The 25152-nt window shown below is 40.6% G+C and overlaps 1 protein-coding gene and 1 long non-coding RNA gene across 6 annotated transcripts in view; one reads left to right on the top strand and one right to left on the bottom strand.

Moving 5' to 3' along the window:
- Window positions 1-25152, top strand: part of LOC143401195 (uncharacterized) — a 110992-nt gene that overhangs the window by 68474 nt on the left and 17366 nt on the right. The gene's annotated exons all lie outside the window — the stretch shown is intronic.
- The window catches only part of Traf3ip2 (TRAF3 interacting protein 2), a 57974-nt gene continuing 42810 nt past the window's right edge, over window positions 9989-25152 (bottom strand). For all 5 annotated transcript variants that reach the window (XM_076858340.2, XM_076858341.2, XM_076858343.2 and 2 more), the window contains 6 exons: window positions 23960-24138; window positions 21486-21574; window positions 17630-17698; window positions 16400-16516; window positions 12920-12994; window positions 9989-10538 (listed from right to left, as the gene is read on the bottom strand). In XM_076858340.2, coding sequence (XP_076714455.1) covers window positions 10392-10538; window positions 12920-12994; window positions 16400-16516; window positions 17630-17698; window positions 21486-21574; window positions 23960-24138 — 676 coding nt within the window. In that variant the 3' untranslated portion in view covers window positions 9989-10391. The remainder of the gene's footprint in view (window positions 10539-12919; window positions 12995-16399; window positions 16517-17629; window positions 17699-21485; window positions 21575-23959; window positions 24139-25152) is intronic.

Here is a 25152-nt window from a genome sequence, read left to right as displayed (position 1 = left end):
AACCATTCTGTTTGATAAGAATCATTGAATTATCTTACAAGTTTGAAAGCTCAAACTACTCCTTTTTAGTGATAAGATACAATTGAGTTTAGTCTCTTATTTTTTTTAATAAATTAATTTCGATTTCACATCATAAAAATAACCCTGGTACTTGAATTGTCACAGACTAATGAGCAAAAAGCAAGGCTGATTTAATACACAAATGATGCATTCGTGTAAAATAAAGACCAAATGGATCACGGTCCAGTATAAATGAAATTTTACAGTAGTTTCAATACAGAAACTTTGTGAGGAAATTGAGTCATTACAGGGCTAATTGGCAACATGGACTGAACTCAGAAGAAGCCAAGCAAAATAGTCCCTTTTGTCAAAATATAAGCAACTGGTTATGAGCACAGGTTTGATTCTGTGTTTATATGACATACCAACTTGCAAATATTCTCTGTAAAGAGCTTTTTATTAATTTTTTTAAAAAAATTACAATAAAAAAAGAATGAATCAATGAAAAAAAATGTCATAGCTGGGTGTGGTGGCACATAACTATAATCCTAGCAACTCAGAAGGCTCAGTCAGGAGAATTAAGTTCAAGCCTCAACAACTTACTGAGCCTCTGTCTCAAAACAACTGGGGATATAGTTCAGTGGTAAAAGTGCCCCAGGTTAAATCTTTGGTACAAAATAAATAGATAGATATTTATCAGTATCATAGTTTGGAAAACATCATTTTCATATCAGTTGCACCAGTCAAAATAATAACTGATAGTTTCCAATTAGTAACCTGATGAGAGGAAAAACAGATGATAATAATGATTATGAGTAAAATGACTGTATCATGCTCAAAATCAAATATATGTCAACAATTAAAACATAAAATGCTTACAAGCATCATATTATGCTCTTGTGATCACATGTATATATTGTAATTAAACTAATCATTGGCCATTTAGTTTCAACAAAAAGTTAGCATCTTCACCTTGGTCTAATGTTTTACATTTGAATTTATTTTAGTTTTCATTTAATCTGTGAATTTGATTTTTTCTTATAGTTTTAAAAATTATGGTGAAATAAATGTAAAATTAACCACCTTGACCATTTTTTAAATATACAGTTTAGTAGGAGCTGGGGTTGTTGCTCAGTGCTAGAGTGCTCACCTACCATACACGAGGCACTGGGTTCGATCCTCAGCACCACATAAATGTAAAACAAAGATGTTGTGTCCATCTAAAACTTAAGAATAAATATTTAAAAATAAAAAATATACAGTTCAGTGGGTTAAGTGTATCTCAATAATAATTAATTTATTAAAAGAAATAAGAGATCTCAAGAACTTTTTCCCTTTGTGTTAGTATAGTTTTTAAATGAGCTATGACTATAAAGCCTGTATACATAATTATATATTTGTATGAATTTAAGAAACAAGGTAATGAACGTTATTTAAATTAACACAAGAGAATTTTCCTCCTAAAAGACAGAAAAGAGAGAGATTTGAGATGCACGTTAATATGGTAACCCTCTTTTAGTTTAAATGTTTGCTTAACCTGTCCTCTTGGCTTTTCCTCTGTGGTTAGCCTACCTAACGGGCTATGTTGGAGATGACAGTGAGCCCTCTTTTTTTTTTTTTTTTTTGAAAAGCAGAACTAAAGGAGAGCATAGCATGATTCCCAACTGAATTCAAATTTTCCTTTTTAAATAATAGGTATAATGCGAACACAATACTGTCTTTCAGATTACTGTTCAAAATACTTCAAATCCATTATCCTATTTTTAAGGCCCCATTGTGAATCTCTAAAGTAAGTTTCCTTACTTTAAAGTTAAACATCATTGGCAGGTTTCAATATGCTATACCTTTCATCATTCTAGCTAGTGCTGCCAGGAGCCCTGATCCCTAGCAAGATACTAGAAGAGAGAAGCCTGTCTCCAGATGCTGGGATTGTTCTGTGAGTCTGCTGTGGCTTCTCTCAGGTTTTATTAAGAAAACAAACTATGCTGATTAGCTTCTCTGAAAAACTAGATGGAAGTTAAGTTTTAAGCTCAAAAGCTCTTATTGACCTCTCCTAAGGCTTCATTTTTAAAATGAAAAATTCTTTTTGTTAGGATTTACTGTTTGACTTTTTTGAAAAAAATATTCAAAGTTCCCATAAATATTTCATAACCATGGGATAGGAAGCAAGATGAAAAGGCAAGGAAGGAGGGAACATTTTAAAGCATTTACTACATGCCAGGCACTATTCTAGAAGCTTTCTATCCTTCATCTTACCTTATTCTGACAACCTCCCCAGGAGTCAGTTCTGTTTTCCCCATTTTATTAGCAGAAATTCTGAGAGATAAAGTAGTTTGCTTAAGGTCACACAACTTGTAAGTGAACTGAGATTCAAACCCAAGTATGTCTGATTAAAAGCTTTACCATGCCAATGGAAAAACATGTGAAAGTACATCACAGACTCAGCTTGGTCAGTATTTTCTGCCCCATATTGTATTTGGGGAACTTGGACAATGCCATTATTCATTCATAGAATTTCTTTGCCCATTCCAGCAAATTATCATTTCCTGCTTCCTCAATTATCTGTATATTTAGCAGAAACATTTAACTTTAAATATTTCCCAAACCCGATCAGGCAGCGTGCAGAAATCCTTTTACTCTGTCTCTGGAGGTTTCTGCCTTCCCAGCTGTGAAGGTTTCAGTGTAAAGAGCACATCTGCATCTTCCTACCTGCTGCAATGTTTTCTAGTCCTTTCTGGGATCTAGGCTGCTCTTTAGGAAGGCATGATGGATGCCCTCTGGGCTGCATTGTCTATTGGTTTAATAAGCACGTTCTATGGTGCTTTTACAGATTTTTCTCATTTCTTACGTTCTGTCTCTTAATCTCCGCTCTCATTTACATGGTGATTTATAGGAACTTTGAATATGATAATCTAAAAGGTATATGTGAGAAGGAGGAATGAACAGGTTTCTGCTTATTAGGAAAAAATCTGTAGTCACCTGCTTCTTTGAAAACCTGACCTTGAAACTGAGCTCAGTCTTGGGTCACAGTGAGGGTCAACAAAAAGAGACCAGCTGTCACTTCTTTCACATTTACTGTGTACTGCCTTGGGTGGTTAATGATTCTTTCCCCTGCTGACATCATATGTCCCCAACTACATTTTAAGTAATTGCAGGGCAAGAGTGTGTCACTCCTGTTTATACCAAACATAGTATGTTGCACATACTAGGCATTTAATGAGTAGATAGAGGTTGGCTGCCAATCTGTTGAACTCCTTTTTGAATGACAGCTTCATTAGAAATGGTGGCATGATGGAACCAGGCCTGTCATACTCTGGAGTGTCAGGGACCGACTTCTGCTTCAGCACTCAGATGCTAGCCTGAGTCAGAAGTAGACTAGGCAGCCACTTATTAGACACAATACGAAGTGTCCTAAGTGCTCCCTCTGCTAAATCTGCTTTGATGCCTGAGGACCTAGATCTTAGGTTTCTTTGGACTGAGGCTCTGACAAGGTCATGTAAGGCTGGCTGAGCTGAGCCCTGACTTGGTTAAAGTTTGTTGGGGATAGTCATCTGTGAACAGAATGAGTGAATGACTCACATTAGGGAAACTCTGTAAATGAGATGCTGAGCTTCTTAAACAAAATAGAGAAAACATGATGGTGAAAACACTATTTGTTAAAGAAATAGAGAAAACAAAATAGTAAAGACACTATCTTTAAAGCCAGTCAGTCATGAGAGCTGTGATGTTACTGGGAACTTTTGAATGGTGTTTATTATTACAGTATATCCGTCTGAACCACTAAGGTGGTGGCTCTTTTGATTTGACCTGGGTGAAAATTAGATATAAGATTGTTTTTATAAATATTACTGGACTTTTAAAATTTTGAATATTTAGAGCTTGTTTTTCAAGCTACTTCAAAATATTTGCATGAAAAATCTGCCTTCTCAAAATGTCAGGTATCATTTCCATCAGCGTGTCACTTTTTAGTCATCTTTCCTGTTTTCCTCCTAAATTTGTAACTTCTTACTTACTAAGGACTGAGAAAACAGACACCTGCACTTCAAACTGAGTATAAAAGTAAGAGCAATTGTGATCTGAGTGAAGGTTCAATGGTGGGGTTTGGAGTACGAGTAGGGGTGTTTAGTGCCTAGTAATAGTATTTCACCTGGAAGGATTAGCTCATGAAACCCTTTCCCTGAGTGACACCATTGCTCAAATTAGTTCTTCAAGCAGCCATTCTTTTTTCCTCTTGGGGTCAAAGATAAGGTGATGTGTGAAGGGACAGCCTGAGTATCCTCTGGGAGGATAGGGCTGTATGTGTGGGGCCAGGGTAGGGGTGCTGGGCATCTTGTTGGAGGGAAGTGGGAGCCCAGGCAGAAGCAGTGAGGGGGTTAGCATTCTGATCATAAACTGTTGCTTTACTATTTTGCAGTTTCTTTGGCTACACAAATTCTCCTCAGGTCAGCTGCTTTCCACAACTGTGTTTAGAAATTGTCTGTGTTCTAGGAGCCCATTTGAGAATGAGCATCTTGTTTTGAAAATCATTTTGAAACTAGAGTTGAGTTAATTTATTTTTAGTCATAAATGAGAGTAATGAAAATATGGCTATTCTGCTTTTTCATTACTTTGACCTTGTAAAAATTAAAAATAAACTATTATTTTTCTTTTTACCTTGGGAGGACTGTATAAAATTCCACATTTTGTGTGCATTTCCTCCATGAGAATCTATCACCCAAGAACCCATTTGAGAGGGATTTTTCAAACTCTATGAAACAGAACTTCTCTTAAGTCTCTGAGTAACTGAACTTCACAGGTAACAACAGATTGCAAAATAAAATCAGTTAACCCCTGTACTCCAGGAACATTGGCCCATGTCCTAGATAATACAGGATGCTGAAAAGTGGCCATGCCCCAGCCTCACCTAAACACGGTTCTTCTCTCCTCAGAGGAGTGGAGCATTTGACCACTGCCATTATTGAGAGCCAGGCCTCATTGTCATGCCTAAATGAACACAGCTACAAGCAGCTGTCTGTGGAGGGCACTGCCTGTGAGATGGCAAAGGCCAGGCAGGTACCTGCGGCCCAGCTGCCACTCAGCGATGAGGCTGGCAGGCCGGCCTAGCGCCAGCCTTTTCAAAAGCAGCCCTTTTGATAACACTGATTACATTCACCTCACTAGAGCCTGGGGTGATTTAGCAACAGCCAACTTCTCTAGGTAACAAAGAGGAGGGAAAGTAATCCAAACACAGGTTTTATTATAAAAACCAGGAGTGAGAGAAGTATGTTTATTCTGTAAGATAACACACCTGCTCTGTGCTGGGAGGCTCATTTCCATCAGTTGCCATGGCAAACTCGTTATACTTCAAGGCCATGTGGCTTTGTTTCCTTTGGAGATCTGGTCCTTGTCCTACCTTTTCTAACAACTCCAACACAATGACATGGAAGCCTGCAACAGCATAATTGATTTCTCCTTCCCTCTATCAACAGTTCGCATTTGTTGGGCACAGAACTGAGTCTGCCTTCTCCTTTGAACTCCTTGCTAACCAGGAAGGCATGCTTCAGAGAGCTATCCTCATTAACATTCCCTGTCAGCAATAAACAAGCCCTGTATCAATGGCCTTCTTCCTTCCAGCTTTACAAATGAGTGGCTCAATTCCATGTTTTACTGCGGATCCAGGTGCCCAGGCATACAACTGCTGGGCTAAGAAGCACGCAGGAGAGTCTAAAAATAGAACAGCAGTTTTGGACGCATACCAGAGCAGCTACTTCATCTCAACTTGCTTTGCACACTAAGCCTAATGGGATCCATCAGGCAGGAGTTCTCTCTTCGCTCTCTCTCCGCCTTTCCCCTCTCTCCCCAGCTGCCTTCTACCATCAGCGCCTTCCTGGTGAAGGGAGCAAAGGGAGGTCAGGCAAGGTTCAAAAAATGTGTGCCCTCATGGTTTTAGTTTACAAGCCCCGAGAGACCTGGGGGCTGCGATTACTCCTTTCTTGAGAAAATTTCTAGAAAAGAGCAGGAGGCCCAGCACACGGTCACCTTTGCCCATGTACACTTTTGTCCAAAACCAAGACTGTCATATTTAGCAAAGGCTCAAGTAGCACTTCCTAATCTCTCAAATAAATGTGACCTAGGCCCATACTCACAGATTCCTTGAGAAGTTAAATAGAAAACTTGACTAAACTGACTATTCCTCTTAAAGGTACCACCTGCTTGGCTTGAGGCTAAGAACTTGAGATCAAATACACAGTCGCAGATGGAGGGACTGTCTAGGGTCTGTGAAAGCCACCCTCCTTCCACCAAGTATCTTGATGCTATCCTGCCTGGGCACAAGGCCTCTCAGAATGCCAACTGTACTAAATAAGCAAGGCTCCTTGGTGCTGTGGATACACCTCATGATAAAGAATACTGTTCACAGAAAGAGACTTAGCATGACCCAAGTATTTCTTCTATTACTATCTGAAAGATAATGCAGATGTTCCAAACAGGGATGTATTATTCCAACAAGTGCCACCCTTGTAGAGTCAGAGTATGAGAAAGATTGAGTATCACAGAAACTAAAATATAAACCCCTTATTCATTGTAATTGTTTTGGAGATTAGCCAGATACATTTTTGAAAAATTGATCCAACAGATATTCTCTGTTAGCTTTGTGATGGTGTTAAGGCCTTTTAAGTTATAACTTGGTTTCACATAATACCAGTACAAAACAAATATGCCAAACCACCTCAAGAAAAGCCATCCTCCATATAATCAGCAATAATTAATTCCCCTAAGAATTTCTCTCAGAACAAGTTGCAACACGATCATTTAATCCTCCAGCCACCAGAGGATGGAGGTACATCTTCCCTCAGGCCCCCCACATTCGTTGACAACATTTCTTTTACCTCAGGGAGATCCTGGGTCATTTGTTGAACAAATCTCTCATCAAAATCCAGAAAGCTTTCTAGGTTTGCCAATCAATGGCTGCAGTCTAGGAACCAGAACACCTGGGTGTTAGCCCTAGCGTAAACTTTGAGGAGCCACGGTTTCCCTGGGCCCTGCTTTCCTCCCATGAAAAGAAAAGCTTGGTGCTGGAGGGATGGGGGGAATGTGATTTCTAGGGTCCCTCCCAGACTGAGAATTTCATGATAGAAATAAAGGCTCTGAGAATGTCATTATTTTGGTCCTTGCTTTCTTCCTTGTATTTTGTTGTTTATTTGGTCAGTAGTCTCATACAGAGCTCTTTATCTTGAAAGATAGTGTGTAATTTTTCAGGATGAGAGGCATTGCTTCTTTGGGGTATTTTCCCACAGAGTAACCTTCCTTCTCTTTGCATTTTCTACCAGGAGGTGAGTTTCACTGATTCTTCTTGGTTCATTAAGAAGAAACAGAAAGATCCTGTGTTTTGTGAGACTCTTTCTGGATCATTTCCCAATGATCACAGGACTTTGCAATCCATTTGGCAAAGGTGATGGTGACAGTGGGGTATTTGGCAAAGTAGATGAGGTAGTTGATGAAGTGACTGGGCTAAGAAAAATGCTCTTGGCAAAACATCATGAAACAAGAATGGAATGTTCAAAATGGGGAATTTGTACCCCTTGCTGAGATGTCTGAGAAAAACTCCCCTTTAAGAGGTGATATATTTAATAGAAAACAAAAGGGTATCAACAACAGTAATTTTTCTGAGCACTGAGTGAGAAATAGCTAATCTAATACTTTGGGTCTAGCCATGTACCAAGACATCTTTGAAAAATATAGAAGTTAAATTAAACTAGACAGGCAGATATTTTCTGAAACCAGTCACAAAAATTAAAAATTACCTTTAAAATTCTAAATTAGTCACTAAATATTAGACAAGAATCTAAACTGGCATCAAAAATCAGTTTCGATTTGAATAAAGCCTCGGGTTTAAGAGGTTATTTTTTACTAAGTCAGCCCTACCCCATGTCCACCCCCAAAATATCAGCAGATGGATACATGAAGACCAGGATAAAGTCTAAATAAACCATGTGTTAATCTGAGTGTCAGCGCTCTAAAATAGTTGTTAAAATTCCTTTGATGTTGGTGGTCATCACATTTCATAGAAATTTCAGGGACCAAGCTGCCATCACTTGGCTAGGTGGTGCGCGTGCCTATGCATGCATACATGCTTTTTGTTGTGTTTTGTTTTGTTTTGCAACCAATGGTACCAGCTGTAACACTTTAATGACTATTTGTGGAACACCAGGGACCTTTCTTTTAACCAGCTGGGATAGGAGGAATAGAAGAAACTCATGGATGAGAGGTCTTTGAAGGGAAAAGGGGGTAATAACATCCAAATTATTAAATCTTTGCAAACTAGAAACAGTTCAGAGTAATAATTGCTGATATCATTTTATTTACATATGTTTGTAGAATCCTTAATAATGGTGTCACCTCAGGCCAAAAAATAATAATAATAATAAAAAGAGAGAAAGAAGTTTTATGAGTCTATGTTTGGGATGTTTTCCGGGAATTTCAAGTTGGCCAAACATGAAAGTTCACTCTACTAGGTCTCAAATGCTACAGAATTAAAGACTCTTATCAAAAGGTCTTGCAAATGGGTAATTCAGTTATGCTAGCTTTTCTCTTCCTGTAGTCAGCTCTACCCCACTTCTACCCTACTAGGGTGTTTACTATGTGAGTTAAAGACATTTAACTTACCTAGAAGACATCTAAATTATATAATAAAACTAGTATGCCTTGTAATTCATTAGCAGTATTTCTTATTTATAATGGACATATAAAGTATTTCTTATTTATAATGGACATATATGTAGTGACATATAAAGATTGAACTGTGTTATTACAAAGTTGAGACTTGTTTAAGAGATTAAGTGCACAGACAAGAAGAGCAGTTGGTCATTCTCTGATTGGAGATGGCCCATTCTCTCTTTTCAGAGGGCGCTGTGCTTGAGCCTTACTTAGCTTTTACTTTATCTTCATCTCACTTCAATTCTGCTGTCACTTATAATAAAGTTCTTTTACATGGCCTTTAAGGGGATAAAAAAGAGGAAGCAGTAGTTTCCACTCCCCAAAAGTCTTCATATCAACCTACTATTTGGGTCATAAAGCCTTCCTACCTTGCTAATTTATTTATTTAGATTTTATATACATATACACGTATTTTGTCTAAACATATGTGTATGGATTCTTTTGAGATCAGATAAGCTATATACATATATATGAATAAATAAATACATTTACAAAATTATTAACTTTAAGTTATTTTTGAAGATATTAAAAAAGACACAGTTTCTCTTAAGAAAATGGATGTATTAATATGTATAATTTTTATATTTTTATGTATTAGTTAACAATAAATTTACTTTAAAAGGAAAATGTAAATTTATCTCTTGAGGGTTTTAATTATGGAAATAAAAACTCAGTCACTCCTCAAAAGAGAACTTAGAATTTAGGCCCCAGACCTTAAACCCTCTGGGGTCATTAGAGGGACCTTTGTCCATATCATTTTACATATGAATTCCCAGAGTCTCAGAAAAGTGAAAGAGGACTTGCCAAAGGTCAGTCCCGTAGTTAGTGACAGGATCAAGACAGTGTTAGGACTAAAATTAGAAGACAGGTTTCCTAAACTACAACTCTGGCCTGCATTATGCATCCCCTGTCACTTTATACACATTCTCAAATATTTTTACATATATTGTCAGACCTTAAGAATGATAAGCATATTCTTTTTTTGGTTTGTTTGATTTTTTTTTTTCTTCTTTGTGCTCTACCACTGAGCTATACCCCAGCCCAGTGATACTGTTCAGAATCATGGTTGTGTCCTATACAAGGTTGTTTTATTTAAAAATCTCTACTGTAAGAATAAAGCTTTTATAATTATGTTTAAAAGGAGTTTTTACCTGGTTTTCATTCTTTAACACAGAGAAGTCTGTTACGTTTATCTAATATTATATTTAAGCAACTTTGTTGATGTCCCAGGAAGCGACTGCCCATATCATTATAAATTAGTATCTATCTCCTTTGAGATAAGTGAAACACACTCTTAGAAAAAAGCAAATATTTTATTATTTGTACATGAATCAGTTTGATGTGAAGACACTCAAACATCTGGCTAATTCATAAAAGTAGCCTGAAGCAATGGGAGTGTGTTTGTGGTCATTTACATTTGTTGCAACATTACTTACATTATCTAGTTGCTAAGTACTGAGGGGCACATCAGATGGTTAGAACACTTCAGACATTCCCACCTTTGGTGGGGAATGGAGTGGAACAAGTCACAAGGGCAGATATTCTGCAGAACTGGTTTTCTGGGGCCTGAGGGCCTCAGAGGGAGGGAATGAGAAACAAATAGCTGTGAGTGCCACTGACCAGCCTCAGCCACAAGAATGCTATCAAAACAGGGCCCCAGGCATGGCCAGACTCCAGTGGTCTGGGAATGGCCCCTATCACAAGGGGACCACTTGAAGGGTGGGCAGGGGCCCCCGGGGAGGAGCCACATACTCTTCTTCTCTGAGCAGCCGCAGCAGGATGTTTTTTTTATTCTTGGGCCAGCTGTAAACATGAGTGTTCTGAAGCCAGGTGGGCACATGCTCCTACAGGAGAGACAATGACAAAAGCAAAGGTCATTAGAGAAAAACCTGGGTTCCAGATCCCAGGCTTGGTTCCCAAACATCTCTGGCTTTCCCTTCATGGGCGTTTCCTACTGAACTATCCTGGGAGTTGTTCTGTTTTGCTTTTGGAAGGGTCTTAGCATGTGCAATGCTCTTGGCTTCGGGTGCAAGCTGTAGATCTCATTATGGAAAACACATGTGCACAGCATTTTCTGTCAGTCTCCCAGGCTACCTGCCCTTTGCATTTCAACGTGCTTTTCACCACCTTCACATAAAAGGGGTAGGACAGAGGTCACACAGAGTGATGTGAATTCCCCCGTGACTTCAGGAGAAGCATGCCAAGGCTGTGGGCTTAATCTAATTCATCATCCTTTCACTTCAGCCCCAGGTCTGGCCTGCAGTAGAAGGAGCCCATCAGACTCCTGTTGTCAGGCAAAGCAGAAACTGAGAGCCTAGGGTTCTGGGAGCTCAGTTTCTGACTGCCCTCATGGAGCGGATGTTCTGGCGGGTAGAGGCAGATGATTAGTAAGTAAAATGGGTAGTGTGGTCAGTAGTAAAGTGTGTTGTGGAGTAAAATAAAACAGAAAGAGGAAAGGCGGTGCTGAGGCAGGGATGAAAGGTTTGCAGTTTTAAATAAGATGCCTAGGAAAGGTCTCCCTGAGAAAATGAGGAAAGACCTAAAAGAACAGATGGACAGAGCTTTGTGGTTGTCCAAGTCCAGGCAACTAGAAAAGCAGTGCGAAGGCCCTGAGGTGGGCTTCCATTGTGACTGGAGCAGAGTGAGCAGGGGAGGAGGCTGTGGCAGGGACTTGTAAGGCCTATGGCTTTACTTTGAGATGGACTCCTTTGGGGATCCTAGGATGAGCTTAGAAGCAGCACCTGGTATGTCAGGCATCATTTTGAGTTTTGAAGAGAGACAATGAAAAAGAGCCCATAACTGCCCTTTGAAGTTCAAAATCTTCTTTGGAGATAAAGTACATAAACTATTTTTCTAGGCAGTGGCATATCAAGGGGCAGAGGTGAGAGCCACCTGTCCCCAGTTCTGGCAATAAGGGGATTTAAAAATAATAATAAAACCAACTAGAAGTTGGTCTATTTTATATTGCCATACTCCAGTTATCTTAACAATTATTCCCAGTGCCCCCAGCCCCAACCACAGATTCAAGAAAGACCGGACAATGAAATATATCAACATGAAGAGGAGAGGTCTCAGGGGACCCTAGAGAGGTTGAGTGATATAAGGATAAGCAAGGATTCACTCAGCTGACAAGTTAGTTAAGGGCATTACATGTAGAAAGAACAGAAAGGGCAAAGACATAGACATGAAGGGACATGTCATATGTGAGGGCATGCTGACATGGTCCAGGGTCCAAAGATAGAACATAAGGTAATAAGAAAGAAGACTGAGCAAAGTGGGCACCATCTTTTTCAGAGTGGCCCCATATATGACATGACGCTAAGAAACATAGGTGTGATCTTTTATTCTGTGGGAAAATGCCACATTTTTAAACTGGAGAGAAAGAGAGATCAGGTGTACATTTTTGGGTGTTCCTCTTTGGTGATAGAACAGAGGATGACTGGTATGGGGTCATAGTGGAGATGGGAGACCAAGAAGGAGACTTACCAGAACAATGAGGGTCTGGGCAAGGGAGGGTCAGGGAGGATGATAAGGCATCCTATGGTACAGGCTGTTTACTGTACAACCCTACATGTCCCATTCATATAAACTGGACCCTCCCTCATCCAGAGCAGAGAGGTCTCAGTGTACTCCTCACATCTGGGGGTCCTCCAGAGTGAGCTGGGTTTGGGTTCAGGGTGCTGTGGTCTGATTCTCAAGATGTTTATTTCACTACCACCTTTCCTTTGCCACCCCTGGAACATACTCTCCCATGGTTTTGCCCCTATTCTCTCAACCTGTTGGCATCCCCACATATGAAGTTAGCATATAGCAAAGTTAATTTTAGGTAACCGTAGGTTTAATTCTCTGCCGCTTTGAGAACTGAACTATGTACAACAAAATGCTTATGTGGAAGGAAGTTAGCAAAAATGTCCACATCTTGACTCTTACGTACAAGAGATAAGAAGCATCAGATGAATGTTCTTTTTTGAATTTAAACTCAAGCTATCTCTTTGTATTCCGGGGCTGTTTGAACAATTAGGACAGCCTCAATCCTATCAGACAACACTTTAAACCTTCCTGATCCATGCTGCCAGAGTGAATGGTACAACTTGTTGATCTTTCAGGTAATACTCTTTTCTCTAAGGATCGACAGAGAGTTGACAAGGTTTTCCACTTAAATTCCCAGGTGGCAAACAAACCAGAGATTGAATTGTAAAGGCTTCTTGTTTCTTCATTTGTTTACCTTCGTGGCATTTGGGAAGAGTACAGGGATGAATCTGAAATTCATGCTTCCTTGTTTTATGAATTCAATCTGCATCTGAAATGAAACAAATAGAAATGTTTAATTTCAGGGAAAGAGGAGGGATTAATTGTACCCACAACAATGCAGGCCCACATGGTCATTTTATTTCAGTTTTCTTATATGAGTGCCACATACTTATACCTTTAAACCCTCCCCATTAGAAACCATGCCATCTACTTGTTTATCAATCATTCATTGAAAGCCTATTAAAAGTCACATTTTCTGGGATTTAAGGACTAGGATATACTCTAGAGTACTGGAGCTGGCTAGTTTGTGTCTTTTCCCAATTCTGTGTTCAGTGGTTTTATTTTAGTAGCTTGAAAGTGTCCATGGTGAGAGTATTTATCCCAAGAAAATGAGTAAGCACTACAAATCCAGACTTTTTATTTTTTAGAACAAGTTTAGCAGACCACCGATGCAATCCCTGTCCTCCCAAAGCTAGCAGTCTATTAAGCAGACAGATAAGGTACTAACCAGAGGGCGGTGCAAAAAGTATGAATGTTTGCTGTGGAAGACCAGAATGGGGGCTATCCATTCAGCATCAAGAATTTTAAAGGCCAATTACAAGGGAAAGGGCATTTGGGTATGGAAGTAAAGAAACTGTAACCAGCTAGGGAAATGGGGAAAGCAAAAGGACAGTCACAGCCCAGGACAGAGCGAGCACGCTCTGGGATGTGGAAGCATGTTAATATGCAGGCCATTATGGCTGGAGTGTGAGATGGGTTTGGCAGAGAGGGAGGAGACATGGTTGGGAGGTCAACTGTGAAGAGCCCAGGCAGCCAGGCCTGAGGTTCCCACATCAGTTCAATTTGTTCTCACACTGTGGTGGCCCAAGAAGATTTAGCTGCCAAGACTCTAGCAAAATCAGAATTTTCAATAGCAGGGGAGTTAGATGCTTCCAAATCCCATAACCAGTGTACGCTTTCAGTCATCTGATGACAAGGAGATGAGAAATTATGTGCTCCCAACTATTTTATCTTCCAATTGATTTTTATAACTGATAAGTCTTCATCATGCATGGGAATAAAAACAGAAAAGAAGAAAGTGGCAGTAGTGATAAGTGGTTTTGAAATCACCATAGAAATCCTTCTTAAATACTCTCTCTCTCTCTCTCTCTCTCTCACACACACACACACACACACACACACACACACACACGCCCACATACATCACAAAACATAAATTTACCACAGGGTGTTTTCTCAGAATCGCCTCCCTTCAAAAATCAGAAGATAATGCCAAAAGTATATTTTAAGTTAACCCAAGTACTATGCAGCTAACAGTACCAACCACACCAGCACAGAGTAAATACATGAAAAGATGGGCACAGAGTTAAAAGAAGTAGGATTTGTTTCTGACTGCTCAGACACAAACTGTGAAGTTTGGCTTGTCCACTAGGCTACCCAGTCTGTTGAGGGACTAGCCAGCAGCAGTGTATTTTAATTTTCTTTCACTTTCTGGATGTTGGCTTTCTCTGAATAGCTTGCCCCGTCATGCAGCTACTTGTGGGTGCCTTTTCATTCCTTTTGTCATGGTCAAATTCTTATTGTCCCAGGTTTTCTGGCACCTGGTGAGGTTCAGCAAGTCAGCCAGGTGGGCAGAAAGGCGCTTCTGCATCTGACCTGTTCAACCCTTTCTGTGATGAGGAAAGGCCCAAGACATTGATGCCCAAGAAACCAAGTTTGGAGACATGGTGCTTACAGCTGGTGTAGTCAGCCATGCTCTGGAGTTGAGCTTTGCCACATACCCGCAGAGCTAGACAGGTCTCCTCAGGAACTGGCAGAAACCTGGAGCCCTTCCCATATACCAGCTATCAGCTCCTGGGACTGGCAGGTTCTTAGAAAAGCAGACAAGACATCAGGTGTTCTGGGAACATGCAGATGTGCTGCAGCCAGCCCAGGGATGGCAGCACCCTGAACCAGCTGTAACCTTTTAGGTGAATTTACTTCCAGAAACATACCTTTTTTGAGCCCTGCCCACGCACTGACAGACTAGGTGAGACTGGAACAGAAGGAAGACTTATCTCTTGACTCTTGGCCTTATTTTTTAACCTCACCACCATGCTTTGGCTTTTGCTTTGGGATGGTTGTGAGCAGTCCACACGGTAAAAGAAGAGACATAAAACCTGAAGACTCAGATAGGGAACACCCACTAATGCACCCACCCTGCTCCCTTCCCATGTTCCTGACCCACAGAACAGAACTGGGATTTACCTTTGCTTCCCCCGAGATAAAACTATGTCCTGAGACTGCCTGACTGCTTTCTGTATCATGCTGCTCACTTATTCCATCTGGACCACTTCTGCTTCCAGTCCCATCTGCCCATCCTAGTCAGTGATTCTCTGTGCCCATTTCAGGTGCCCCCCACCCTCTCTCCCCGGGCAGTGTTAGAGCTGAAATGGAGTTCTAGTCCAGTGATTTTTCACACCTTTTTAAATCTCAGAATCTTTGGAAACAAGCAAGCTGAGAAACACAAACCAGTTCTGGCTGAGGTGCCGATGGGAGGCCCAGAGCCAGCCCCACCCCCAGGACATATGGGAACCCATTAGAGACGCCACAGGATAGTTTGAAAGTCACAGGTCTAGTCTGGCTTCCTAGCCAAGCAGAAATTCTCCTCAGCGCATCTGAAATCACCAAGAGCAAAAGGATTGCTGGCCATAAAACAGCCAGTTCCAACGCTGGGTGATATATTTGCCCAGAATGTTCTCTCAGATGCTGAGCAAGTCTAATTCCCTCTAAATTTCTCCTACTGTTTTTTATTCGATCAGGCCCCATGGTGCAGGTATGACAGTGGAATGATTCCCCACCTATCGTGAACTAAGAACAATTCCCTGTGAGTAAGCATCTGATATGTGCCAGATACTTCACAACCATTACTTCATTTCATCTTCACGACACTGCTCAGTATTAGTGATCCATTTTATGAATAGGGATAGGGGCACAAGAAGATTTAAGCAGTTGGGCCATGGTGCTTTAGGAAGCCAAATTTGAACAAAGTCTTTCTGATGGAACAGCATGTGTCCTTTCCACTACGCCACCTGCCTCTCTGAAAAGGCAGGGGACCAAATATGACACAGCTGCAGGAGCCCTCTCTCCTCACAGCCCTGTCTCCACCCTCCTAAGGAATTCTCATTTCTTGGTAAATAGCCAAGCCAGCAAAGCAGACTTTCCAGAATCTTGGCTCTCAGAGATCACAGCGATCTCCCCTTGTCACTGATGGGAGAACTGAGTCCTATCAGAGGCATGGTGACTCACCAGGGTCTCAAAGGTAGATGGAACCTCGACTGACTGTCCCTCTCCTGACCTGGGAGACCTGGGTTTCATGCCGCCTTCAGTTGGTCCCAGTGAAGAACTGATCTTCCCTGGAGAGAGAGCCCATCCCTGAGGGGCGATGAGGCCCTGTGGTCCCCTCACCACTCACCATTCGATGAATGTACTTAGTATGTAAGCCATGCTCATCCTCGTCCAGCTGCGACTCAGCGCCTTCCACATCCTGTTTGTATTTGGGGCTGATTGCTACGATTATCATCACTGTCTTCTGTTAATGAGAGGGAGAGAAGTATGTTTATGGAAGTGGGAAGTGTGGTCCATTTGGTGAAGGCTGGCTGGAAGCTGGCCAGCAGGACTGTGTGCATTCCCTGACCTGCTCACAGATGGAGGGCCAGCCTCCATCTCCATGGAAAGTGAAAGGCACTGGCCCCGATTCAGGTACACGGTTGTCTCCACTCCTCCCCACTGCCTGCCTGCCCAGCTCGCTAGCAAAGGACTCAGAGAAGAGCTCTCTTGTGCAGATGTGGTTTGCCCACCATTTTCCACAACCATCTCTAATAAATAGCTAATGAAAGCCTGAATCACTGAGTGAGCCTGCAAAAAAAGGTGCTGCCGCCAGATGATGGAAAGATTTCCCCCTCCCAGAAGCTGGATCTGAGCTATCAGTTTCTGTACTCTCCACTGCCCTGCTTTCCACGTCCGCATTAGCACAGTCAGTAGGAACAGACCCTTCAGCACAAAGCAAACATCAGGCTGCAGACAAAGGGAAAAGCTGCAAAACCCAAGCCTGCTGAGACTCCCGTCCCCCACCGGCAGCCGCCCAAAGAAGCGGCCATGGACAGGGACACACTGGCAGCAATCAATTTCTATCTTGTTAAAGCACAAAGTGTCCCAGTGGCTGGTATAGATTCTGTCAGCAGAAAACAGATCACGAATCAAGGGGCTGCGAGTGGGAGCCTCGGGGCAGGGTGCTGCACTGCTTTAGGGCTGCAGGGAAACCTCTTCAGTCCAGTCCTACAGAACACTTGGGGCGCCTTGCATTCAATTGAATTCTGCTCCCTCCCCACTCCCTGCCTTCATTTCCTCCTTTCCTCTTCTGGTCTAGAAATTGTTTGCTCTGATTGTTATCAACCACCTGTGTCTGGTTTGACCGTTATTTCCTGCCTGTGCATGTCCAGGAGAGTGACCCCATCCTTCCTTTCCAAGTCTCTGCACGACTTCCAACAAGGGAGGCTTTGTGCAGACTTTTTCAGCTCCACACTTGGGTGCATATGCCAGTGCTTCTTCCGTGGGGGGGGGGGGGGGGCAGGGGGAGCCTCACAAGCTAAGCTAATTGTCTTACCCGCCAGCAAAAATTCTTAGAATTTTGGAATGTACTTACATCCCGAAGATAACGCTCCATCCATTTAATGATATCAATACCTCGGATTCGATCTTCAAATATATCAATCTACAAAAGAAAGATGTGGGAGGTGGCCCTTAATAAGTTTTCTCTGGATATAGAGTTTGAGAAAACACAAGATGTTATACACATTTGCAACTCATAAAGTTACTGGAACTCAGGGCCTCACACATACTATGCAAGCCCTCTACCACTGAGCTGTATTTATATTGAGCCCTAATTATGTTTTTGCAAAACCTAAGGGACACGGTATACGACTAAATTGGATGTAAACCAACAATATACTATATATTACTATACACACACACACACATTTGAAAGACAAACATAATTCTGGAACATCTTAATGAATATGTATCATGCAAGTGCTGAGAGACACACTGTGGTACTTTACTTGCATTAGTCAGCTCATTATTATGGTATTATGTCCAGATTCAACATATACGTTTCAAAATTATTGTATGAAACTTGGAGCAGATCCAAGGAACTGTCACAAAAACAACTACTGAGATGGTAGGGAAAGGTTTATGATGGGAGTCTCTTGTCTTTCATCTTAGTAGAACTCTTGGGCCTTGACAAGACTGATATTTAGTATTGGCCTTCAAGCCTTTGAAGGGGTATATAAAAAGGAGAAAAACAAAATCTGTTATTTTCTATTTTACAGAAGACAAATAAGAGGGCCTTTCTTAGGCTCAGAATTGTTCTGCAACAAGGTAGGGGTGTGTGTGTGTGTGTGTGTGTGTGTGTGTGTGTGTATAAGGTGTTCCTGATTGGAAGGAGGATTATATACCAGAATGGGGAACTTAGGGGAAGAGTCCTTGGAGAGGGTTTATTTGATTCAGCCATATTGCTCCCAGATTAATTGTCCTAAATGTCACTCTGCTGTTTAAGTCCATCAAGTCAAGTCCTAGCCACTCATCAGGCTTCCTGTGTCATCTATGATCCATTCTTGTGTCCACTTTCCCCACATGCTCTATTACTCTAATCTCCATGTTGGTGGCCCCTGTACCCTAAAAGTGTAACACATGTCCCCTGCTCTGTGAATCCTTCTTACATGTTGACCTCCTTCTCCTCACTTTATATAATTCTCCTCCATTGTGATCAATAATGGTACTACTGAACAGTCAACAAACCAATAAAGTATTCTTTCATTCACTGAATGCCTCATTTATGTAAGCTTTCTATGAAAAGAGATCATTTAGCCAGGCACAGTGGCTGTGCCTATGATTCCAGCGATTCAAGAGGCTAAAGCAGGAGAATCTTATGTTTGAGGCCAGTCTTAACAACTTAACAAGACTCTGTCTCAAAAAATAAACAGGGATGGGGGCATAGTTCAGTGATAGAATATCCCCAGGGTTCAATCCCAGTACTGCAATACAAAACAGAAAAACAGAGAAAGATCATGCCGTGTGTTCACTGAATTCTCAAATACATAGGGTACATAATAAAAGTTCCTTTTCTTATGGAACATAAAAAATGGAATGGCTTTCCTTTTGGATTGGATGATTCTGTTTTAAAATGTGTGCTGGCCAATGACAACATTAGGTAATCTGTCAAAAGCTTTTATACCTCCCTAACTCTATCAATAATCCATTTTCATTGTGTGAGAGAGAAGCAATACAATGTCAGGGTTGAGAAGAGATGGGCTGCATGGATTCTACTCTTTCTCTGCCACTTCCTACCTTCATCACTTTGGAAATGTTACCAAAACTCTTCACCTTTCATTATCTTCATTTGCAACATATGGTTGTGAGTATTAAAATGACTTAATATGGAAAAGGCATATCATAATGCCAGGCGTGAAGTAACCACTCAATAAATAGTAATTATTATTATCCCAGCACCTGCTATTGAGGTGGATACAATGTGGCAGATAACTTTCATTTACCTATCCAGATTTCTACCAAAATCCACACAGCTGCTGTTACAGACTGAGTTGTGTCCCCCCTAAATTTATTTTAAACCGCAGAACTTTAGAATATGACTGTATTTGGAGACAGAGCCTTTAGGAGCTAATTAAGGTGATATGAGATTATAGGGGCATACCCTACTCCAACAGGATTGGTATCCATGCAAGAAGAGGTGATTAGGACACAGAAGTGTGCACACAGAGGAGAGACCACATGAAGACAGAGAGAGGGGATGGCCTTCTACAAGCCATGGAGAGAGGCCTCGGGATGAAACCAATCTTGCTGTAAACTTTAGCTTGGACTTGCAACCTCTAGAACTGTGAAAGTACGTTTCTGTCATATAAGCCATCCTGTCTGCAGTACCTTATGGCATCCTTAGGAAACTCATACAGCACCCCCTTCAGGTTCCGGTCACCATTGCTCCCTTGCCTCTTCAGACCTAGGGGCAATAATTACTCCCTGCTTTTGCTAGTGCTAAGATATTGTACTAATCCCTTTGGAGTCCCTAAAACCTACCCAGAGACTTGGGTAGGTTATTGAACTTCCTTTATTGAACTCTCCTCAAATTACCCATGAAGTGTTTCATCCCACTACCACAATCTTAATGTATCAATAGTAATGTAACTGTCCAGATCTGGGCTCTGTGATTCTACTACAAGATTTCCCTGGATGAGGTTCAAGATCAATTTAAATTTTGCCTAAATAGCCCTGATTGTTAAGGTCAACAAAGTCTGCGCTTGTCTTAAGGGGCAATTAGTATGTGTATATTTGGAAAAGAATAAAAATAAAATTTCTTCTTAAATGTTGATCTTACATCTTAAAATTTGATTTTAGGTCACGGTGACCACACCTCTTTTTTACTTTAGAAATGAGAAAGGGATGTGATGATCTCTACATAGTCATGAAGTTGTATTGTATAAATTGTCAGCATTTTTTTAACTTTTAGACACTCCTGTTTAAAAAACATTTATAGAATATAGAAAACTTCCAATAAAAACTGTTAAGCAATGCTAAGTAATCTCTTTATGCTTTACTTTCTAAGTATTCTTCTGTATCCTCCAACATTCTTACTTACCACTAATTTTTCACTACTCTCTAGAATTCATTGCCACTGAATACCTAAAAGAGGCTTAGGGAGGAAAAGAAGTGATTTTAGGGTTTGAGGAAAGCCAGTTCTCCAAGTGGCATCCTGTGGCATTTTATTTATCCTAAGGAAAAACTTACAAGGCTTTAAGCTGTGCTGTTTCAGGCGATGGTAGGGGGACAGAAGGAGTATAAGCTTGAGAGTCCTTAGGCCAAGATCTCAGTGGATCTGCAGGTCTGGATTAGGTCTGCCTGCTCTGGACTTTGACTAAACCAGCCGAAAACCTAGCTGTAGACTCCCTGTCCTGGAGCTTCACTGCATGTCAATGTGTGAAGGGGCAGCTGTGTGCAGTGGGGGACTCAAGTAGCCAGGGTTCTACTTCAAACCTCATGGCCCAGTGCAGAACAAAAGAACCTTGTTAAATAAGCAGGTTGCTGTGGTGAAGCCTGTGGCTTCCTGCATCACAGGAAGCATAACCAAAGTGGACATGATTGGTCAGAAGGGGCAAAGGTACAAAGTGCAGCAACAACCTGCCTTTCCTCCAACCCAGAGCCAGCTGCGTATATGGTGGACATTATTAGCATGATTCTTGCTGTTTGGAGAACTCACGCTCATTCCTCATTCCAAAAACATAAAGAAAAAAAAAAATGCTGGAGACTTTGCATAGTTTAAAATCTAGACATTAATTACCTAAATTCATAATCATTTAACTCAAAACCACAAAAAATAAAAAAATATCATTTTAAACATTAATGACTATTTATACTTTTGCTTCAAATGATTTTCCTTATCATTGTTCTCACTTCAGATATTTACTTTTCTCTTTGGTTAAAATACGTACCGCAGTTTGGAAGCCATTTACCAACAAAAAATTCACAAATTTCACCACCTCCATGGCTGTATCCATAGAATAAGTGATAAAGACTTTCCCTAAGAGAAAAAAATTCACATTTATTAGAAACATGTCAAATTATATTTTATATAATATAATGTAGTGTAGTATATTCTATACTACACTTGTAAATACATCTTCTGTACTTCTGGAATAATAAGGGAAACCTCTGAGTGAGGGTGGCCTAAGGGTTTAAACTTGCAGTGGTGTGGATTATGTCTGAGGGGCTAGAGCCTGTCCCAGGTAACACAGACTGCTCAGGGTGACTGGAAATCAAAGGGACAGAGGAGAGCAATGGCAGGCTCAGATTAGCTTCCAAGGTCTTCTGAAAAACCACAGGAGGCATTACCAAAAGGTCCACCACACAGAACCCACAGGTCCTTAAGTTCAAGTCTCTGCCTTGTTTCCTAGAGCTACTTGGCACTGTGCCTGAGGAAAACACTCTCACAGCAGGCCAAGAAGCTGTGGCTGCTAAGGGGCCACCCAGCAGTGTCCTCTTTTGATCTCATCATGCTCTCTGTTGCTGTGAACTCTTGCCTTACTAGAGCAAGTCGGGAGAGAGTGAGAAAGCAGTCCCTGACCCGCTTCTTGCCCCTACCTTTTTGGAGAAAGGCCAGGAAGCTGGAGTAGACAAATGTAGGACTCTAAAATGTTAGTAAAACTGTAGCAGCTTGAAGGAGAGACACTGCTCAGGGCAGTCAACATCAGACACTCCCTCTCTCAACCCTGCGCCCGATTAGAGCAGCAGACAGACAGTACTATTTGGACAAAATGGCCCCCACTAAGATGAGAACCAGTGTTTTCTCAGGCTAAAGTCTTGGGGAAATTATCTAGCTAGCATTTTAGTGTGAGAAATGAATAATCTCTGTTGGGTTTTAGTCTGGAATGGACCAGTAGAATCTCAAGAATTCCCTGGGGCAGAGAGTAGAAAGGAAGGGGAGCTGAAGAGAATGTGAGTCTGCATGTGTTCCTCTATGCTCAGGCTCCTGTTTTTTGAGACACCCCTCTCAAGTGGAAGCGTGTATAATGATCATATCAACTCATTTAAGAAGGCAGGCATATTGATGGCACTCAATTCATTTTTCTCAACACTTACTTCACTCAGTTCCTATGAAAGTAATTTTAGGACTCCTTTCATAAATTATAATAAGATGGATACGATCTATAAACGGATATTGGGTCTATACCCCATGCAGGGAAGCATCTGTATGCAAAATTAAAAAGTATACAATTTTAAGGTGTTCAGAAAGAAAGTTTTTAGTGAAGACAGCAGTGGATCCTTGTCATAGAAAACTTTCAGAGTTGTAAAAGATGGGAAGAGCACAGAGCCCCTCAAAGGAATTAGCAAGTCCACACAAAGAGCTTCATTTCAAGTTTGGTTCAGTTTTCCAGATTTGGAAAGAGCTTATTAGAATGAACTGAGCTTCTCTAGCAAGCACGATGGGTAATAATTTCACAAGTAGTGGTTGTTTTCTTAAGATTTCTGGAACTAACTATCCCGACTGACCTTATTCTGAGAACATTTTGGAGATATTTCAACATTTCTGGTTCTGGCAGCAAAACGTGGAAAAAGAATCATCACCTGACACTTAGTCAAATGTTTCTTTAAATAAAAGGCTTAGTTTGCATTTGGTTGTAAAGCAGAGTGGAGAATGTGAGACCGTTTTTTTTCCAAATGAGATTGCTCATTCCTACAGGAAATGACCTCGTTCTTGATGGCTGCTGCTAATTTATGGTAAGGCACTAGGTTTCTCTCCAATGCCACATGGACATCCAATCAATTTACCCAGGGACAAGTCCACTCAAGAGCATCGTTTAGGAGAGGAAAAAAGTGTTGGAGTTATTTGTTGCTGAAGTATGTGTTGAAGAAAATTTAGTGGTAAGCACTTCGTGAGCATTACTAATAGTGTTGGAATCTATAAAAACATTCATGCAAAATTCCGGTTACTTTGTAAGCAAAAAAATGAATTTTATTTCACTGCGTATATGAGAAATATCTGAGATCATGGATGAATGATCAAGAAATACTTTCAACTAATTTGTCATATTAATATTTGTAATAATAAAAACTTGAAATATGTATTATGAGACTATATAGTATATGTGTGTATATATATATAAATGAATATATATTTATATTTATATATATATATTTATATATATGTAAAATGAATCAACAAAAAATAAAGAAGTAAAAGAAGTACTTTTGGGGGCAGGGTTGTGGCTCAGTGGTAGAGCACTTGCCTAGTATGCATGAGGCACTGGATTTTATCCCCGGCACCACATAAAATTAAAAACAAATAAAATAAAGGTATTGTGTCCATCTACAACTAAAAAAAAAAAATTATAATAAAAAAAAGAAGAAGTACTTTTGAAGTGTAAGGCCTGACAAGAAGGAGAAAACCACATTGCAAACAACTTACGCAATTCTTCTGGCAAGTTGCTTGTTTTCAGAGTTCCTCTCGCTGGAGGGTTACTAGGGGGTCTAGGCACAGCAACTGGGGGTGGAGCCTGGGGTCCCTGTGGTCTCAGCTCTGCAGGATGTTCCAAGGACTCCTTAGGAGCTCCAGCTCCATTAGGTGGCTGGTGATACTGCTGGTCCCTGGAGAAGAATGTGTTTTCAGTAAATTCTCTCTCTCTCTCTCTCTTTCTTTCTTTTTTTCTTTTCTTTTCTTTTTTTTTTTTTTTAACAAAAGCAAATCTTGGGACACAGAAAGCCTTTAATAACTGTAGGAAAATACCAATGAACTTTATTTCTCCTCTGCCTTCATTTCTTATCAGAGAACATAAAGAAGAGCTTCATGGAGTTTCTGTCAATAAGCAGTTCAGCTGGCTGCCATATGTAAGGACCTGTGCTAAGGGTCAAAAGAGAGAAGCAGGATTTGATTTCTCTATTCAAGGACTGTTTAATTAGAAAAATAAGTCTCATGCAGGGGGCAGACAAGGTCATCAACAAAACCAAGTAGTGTGATGGTGACATAGGTTGATGTTATAAGCATTCAGATTGAAAAGACATGATTTTTAGCTCATGATAGATAACATTTAATCATGTATCAAAAGGTTAAAAAAAAAAAAAAAGTCATGTAGGTTTTAAAGTATTTAAGTTATTAATATATGAATGAAAATCTGATTTCGAAGAACCTTTAAAAAAATATCTACCACACTGTGTTATGGTATGCTGGCTTTTTGATTCTCCACCTTCCTGCATGTCAGAGTGGTCCTACTGTGTGGAATTGCTCTGTGATCATTTTCTGAAGCCCAGCCTAAAGCTTCCTCCTCTAACCTTCAACAATTCTGTAAGCACTCAATTCCCTATCCTTTCTATCTAAAATAGCTAGAATTGTTCTTATTTTCTGCAAATGAATCCTGTTAGGGAGACCTAAAACTGTATGTCTAACATTTTATTTCACTAAAAACTATTCTGCAAATGTGGCAATATGTTAACATTTTTAATATCTGGATAGTGGGAACACAAATATTTGTTATTTGCTATCTATTTGAAATTGTTTCATTGTGTGTTTGTGTGTGTGGTAACGGAGATTGAACCCATGGTGCTATATCATTGAGCTACATCAAACTTAAAATAGTCCTGCCTCAGCCTCCTGAATAGCTGAGA

Source organism: Callospermophilus lateralis, chromosome 6 (assembly GCF_048772815.1).
Source record: "Callospermophilus lateralis isolate mCalLat2 chromosome 6, mCalLat2.hap1, whole genome shotgun sequence".
In the NCBI taxonomy this organism is placed as follows: domain Eukaryota; kingdom Metazoa; phylum Chordata; class Mammalia; order Rodentia; family Sciuridae; genus Callospermophilus; species Callospermophilus lateralis.
Note: the sequence above shows the minus strand (reverse complement) of the source record. Positions and strands in the feature narration are given on the sequence as shown.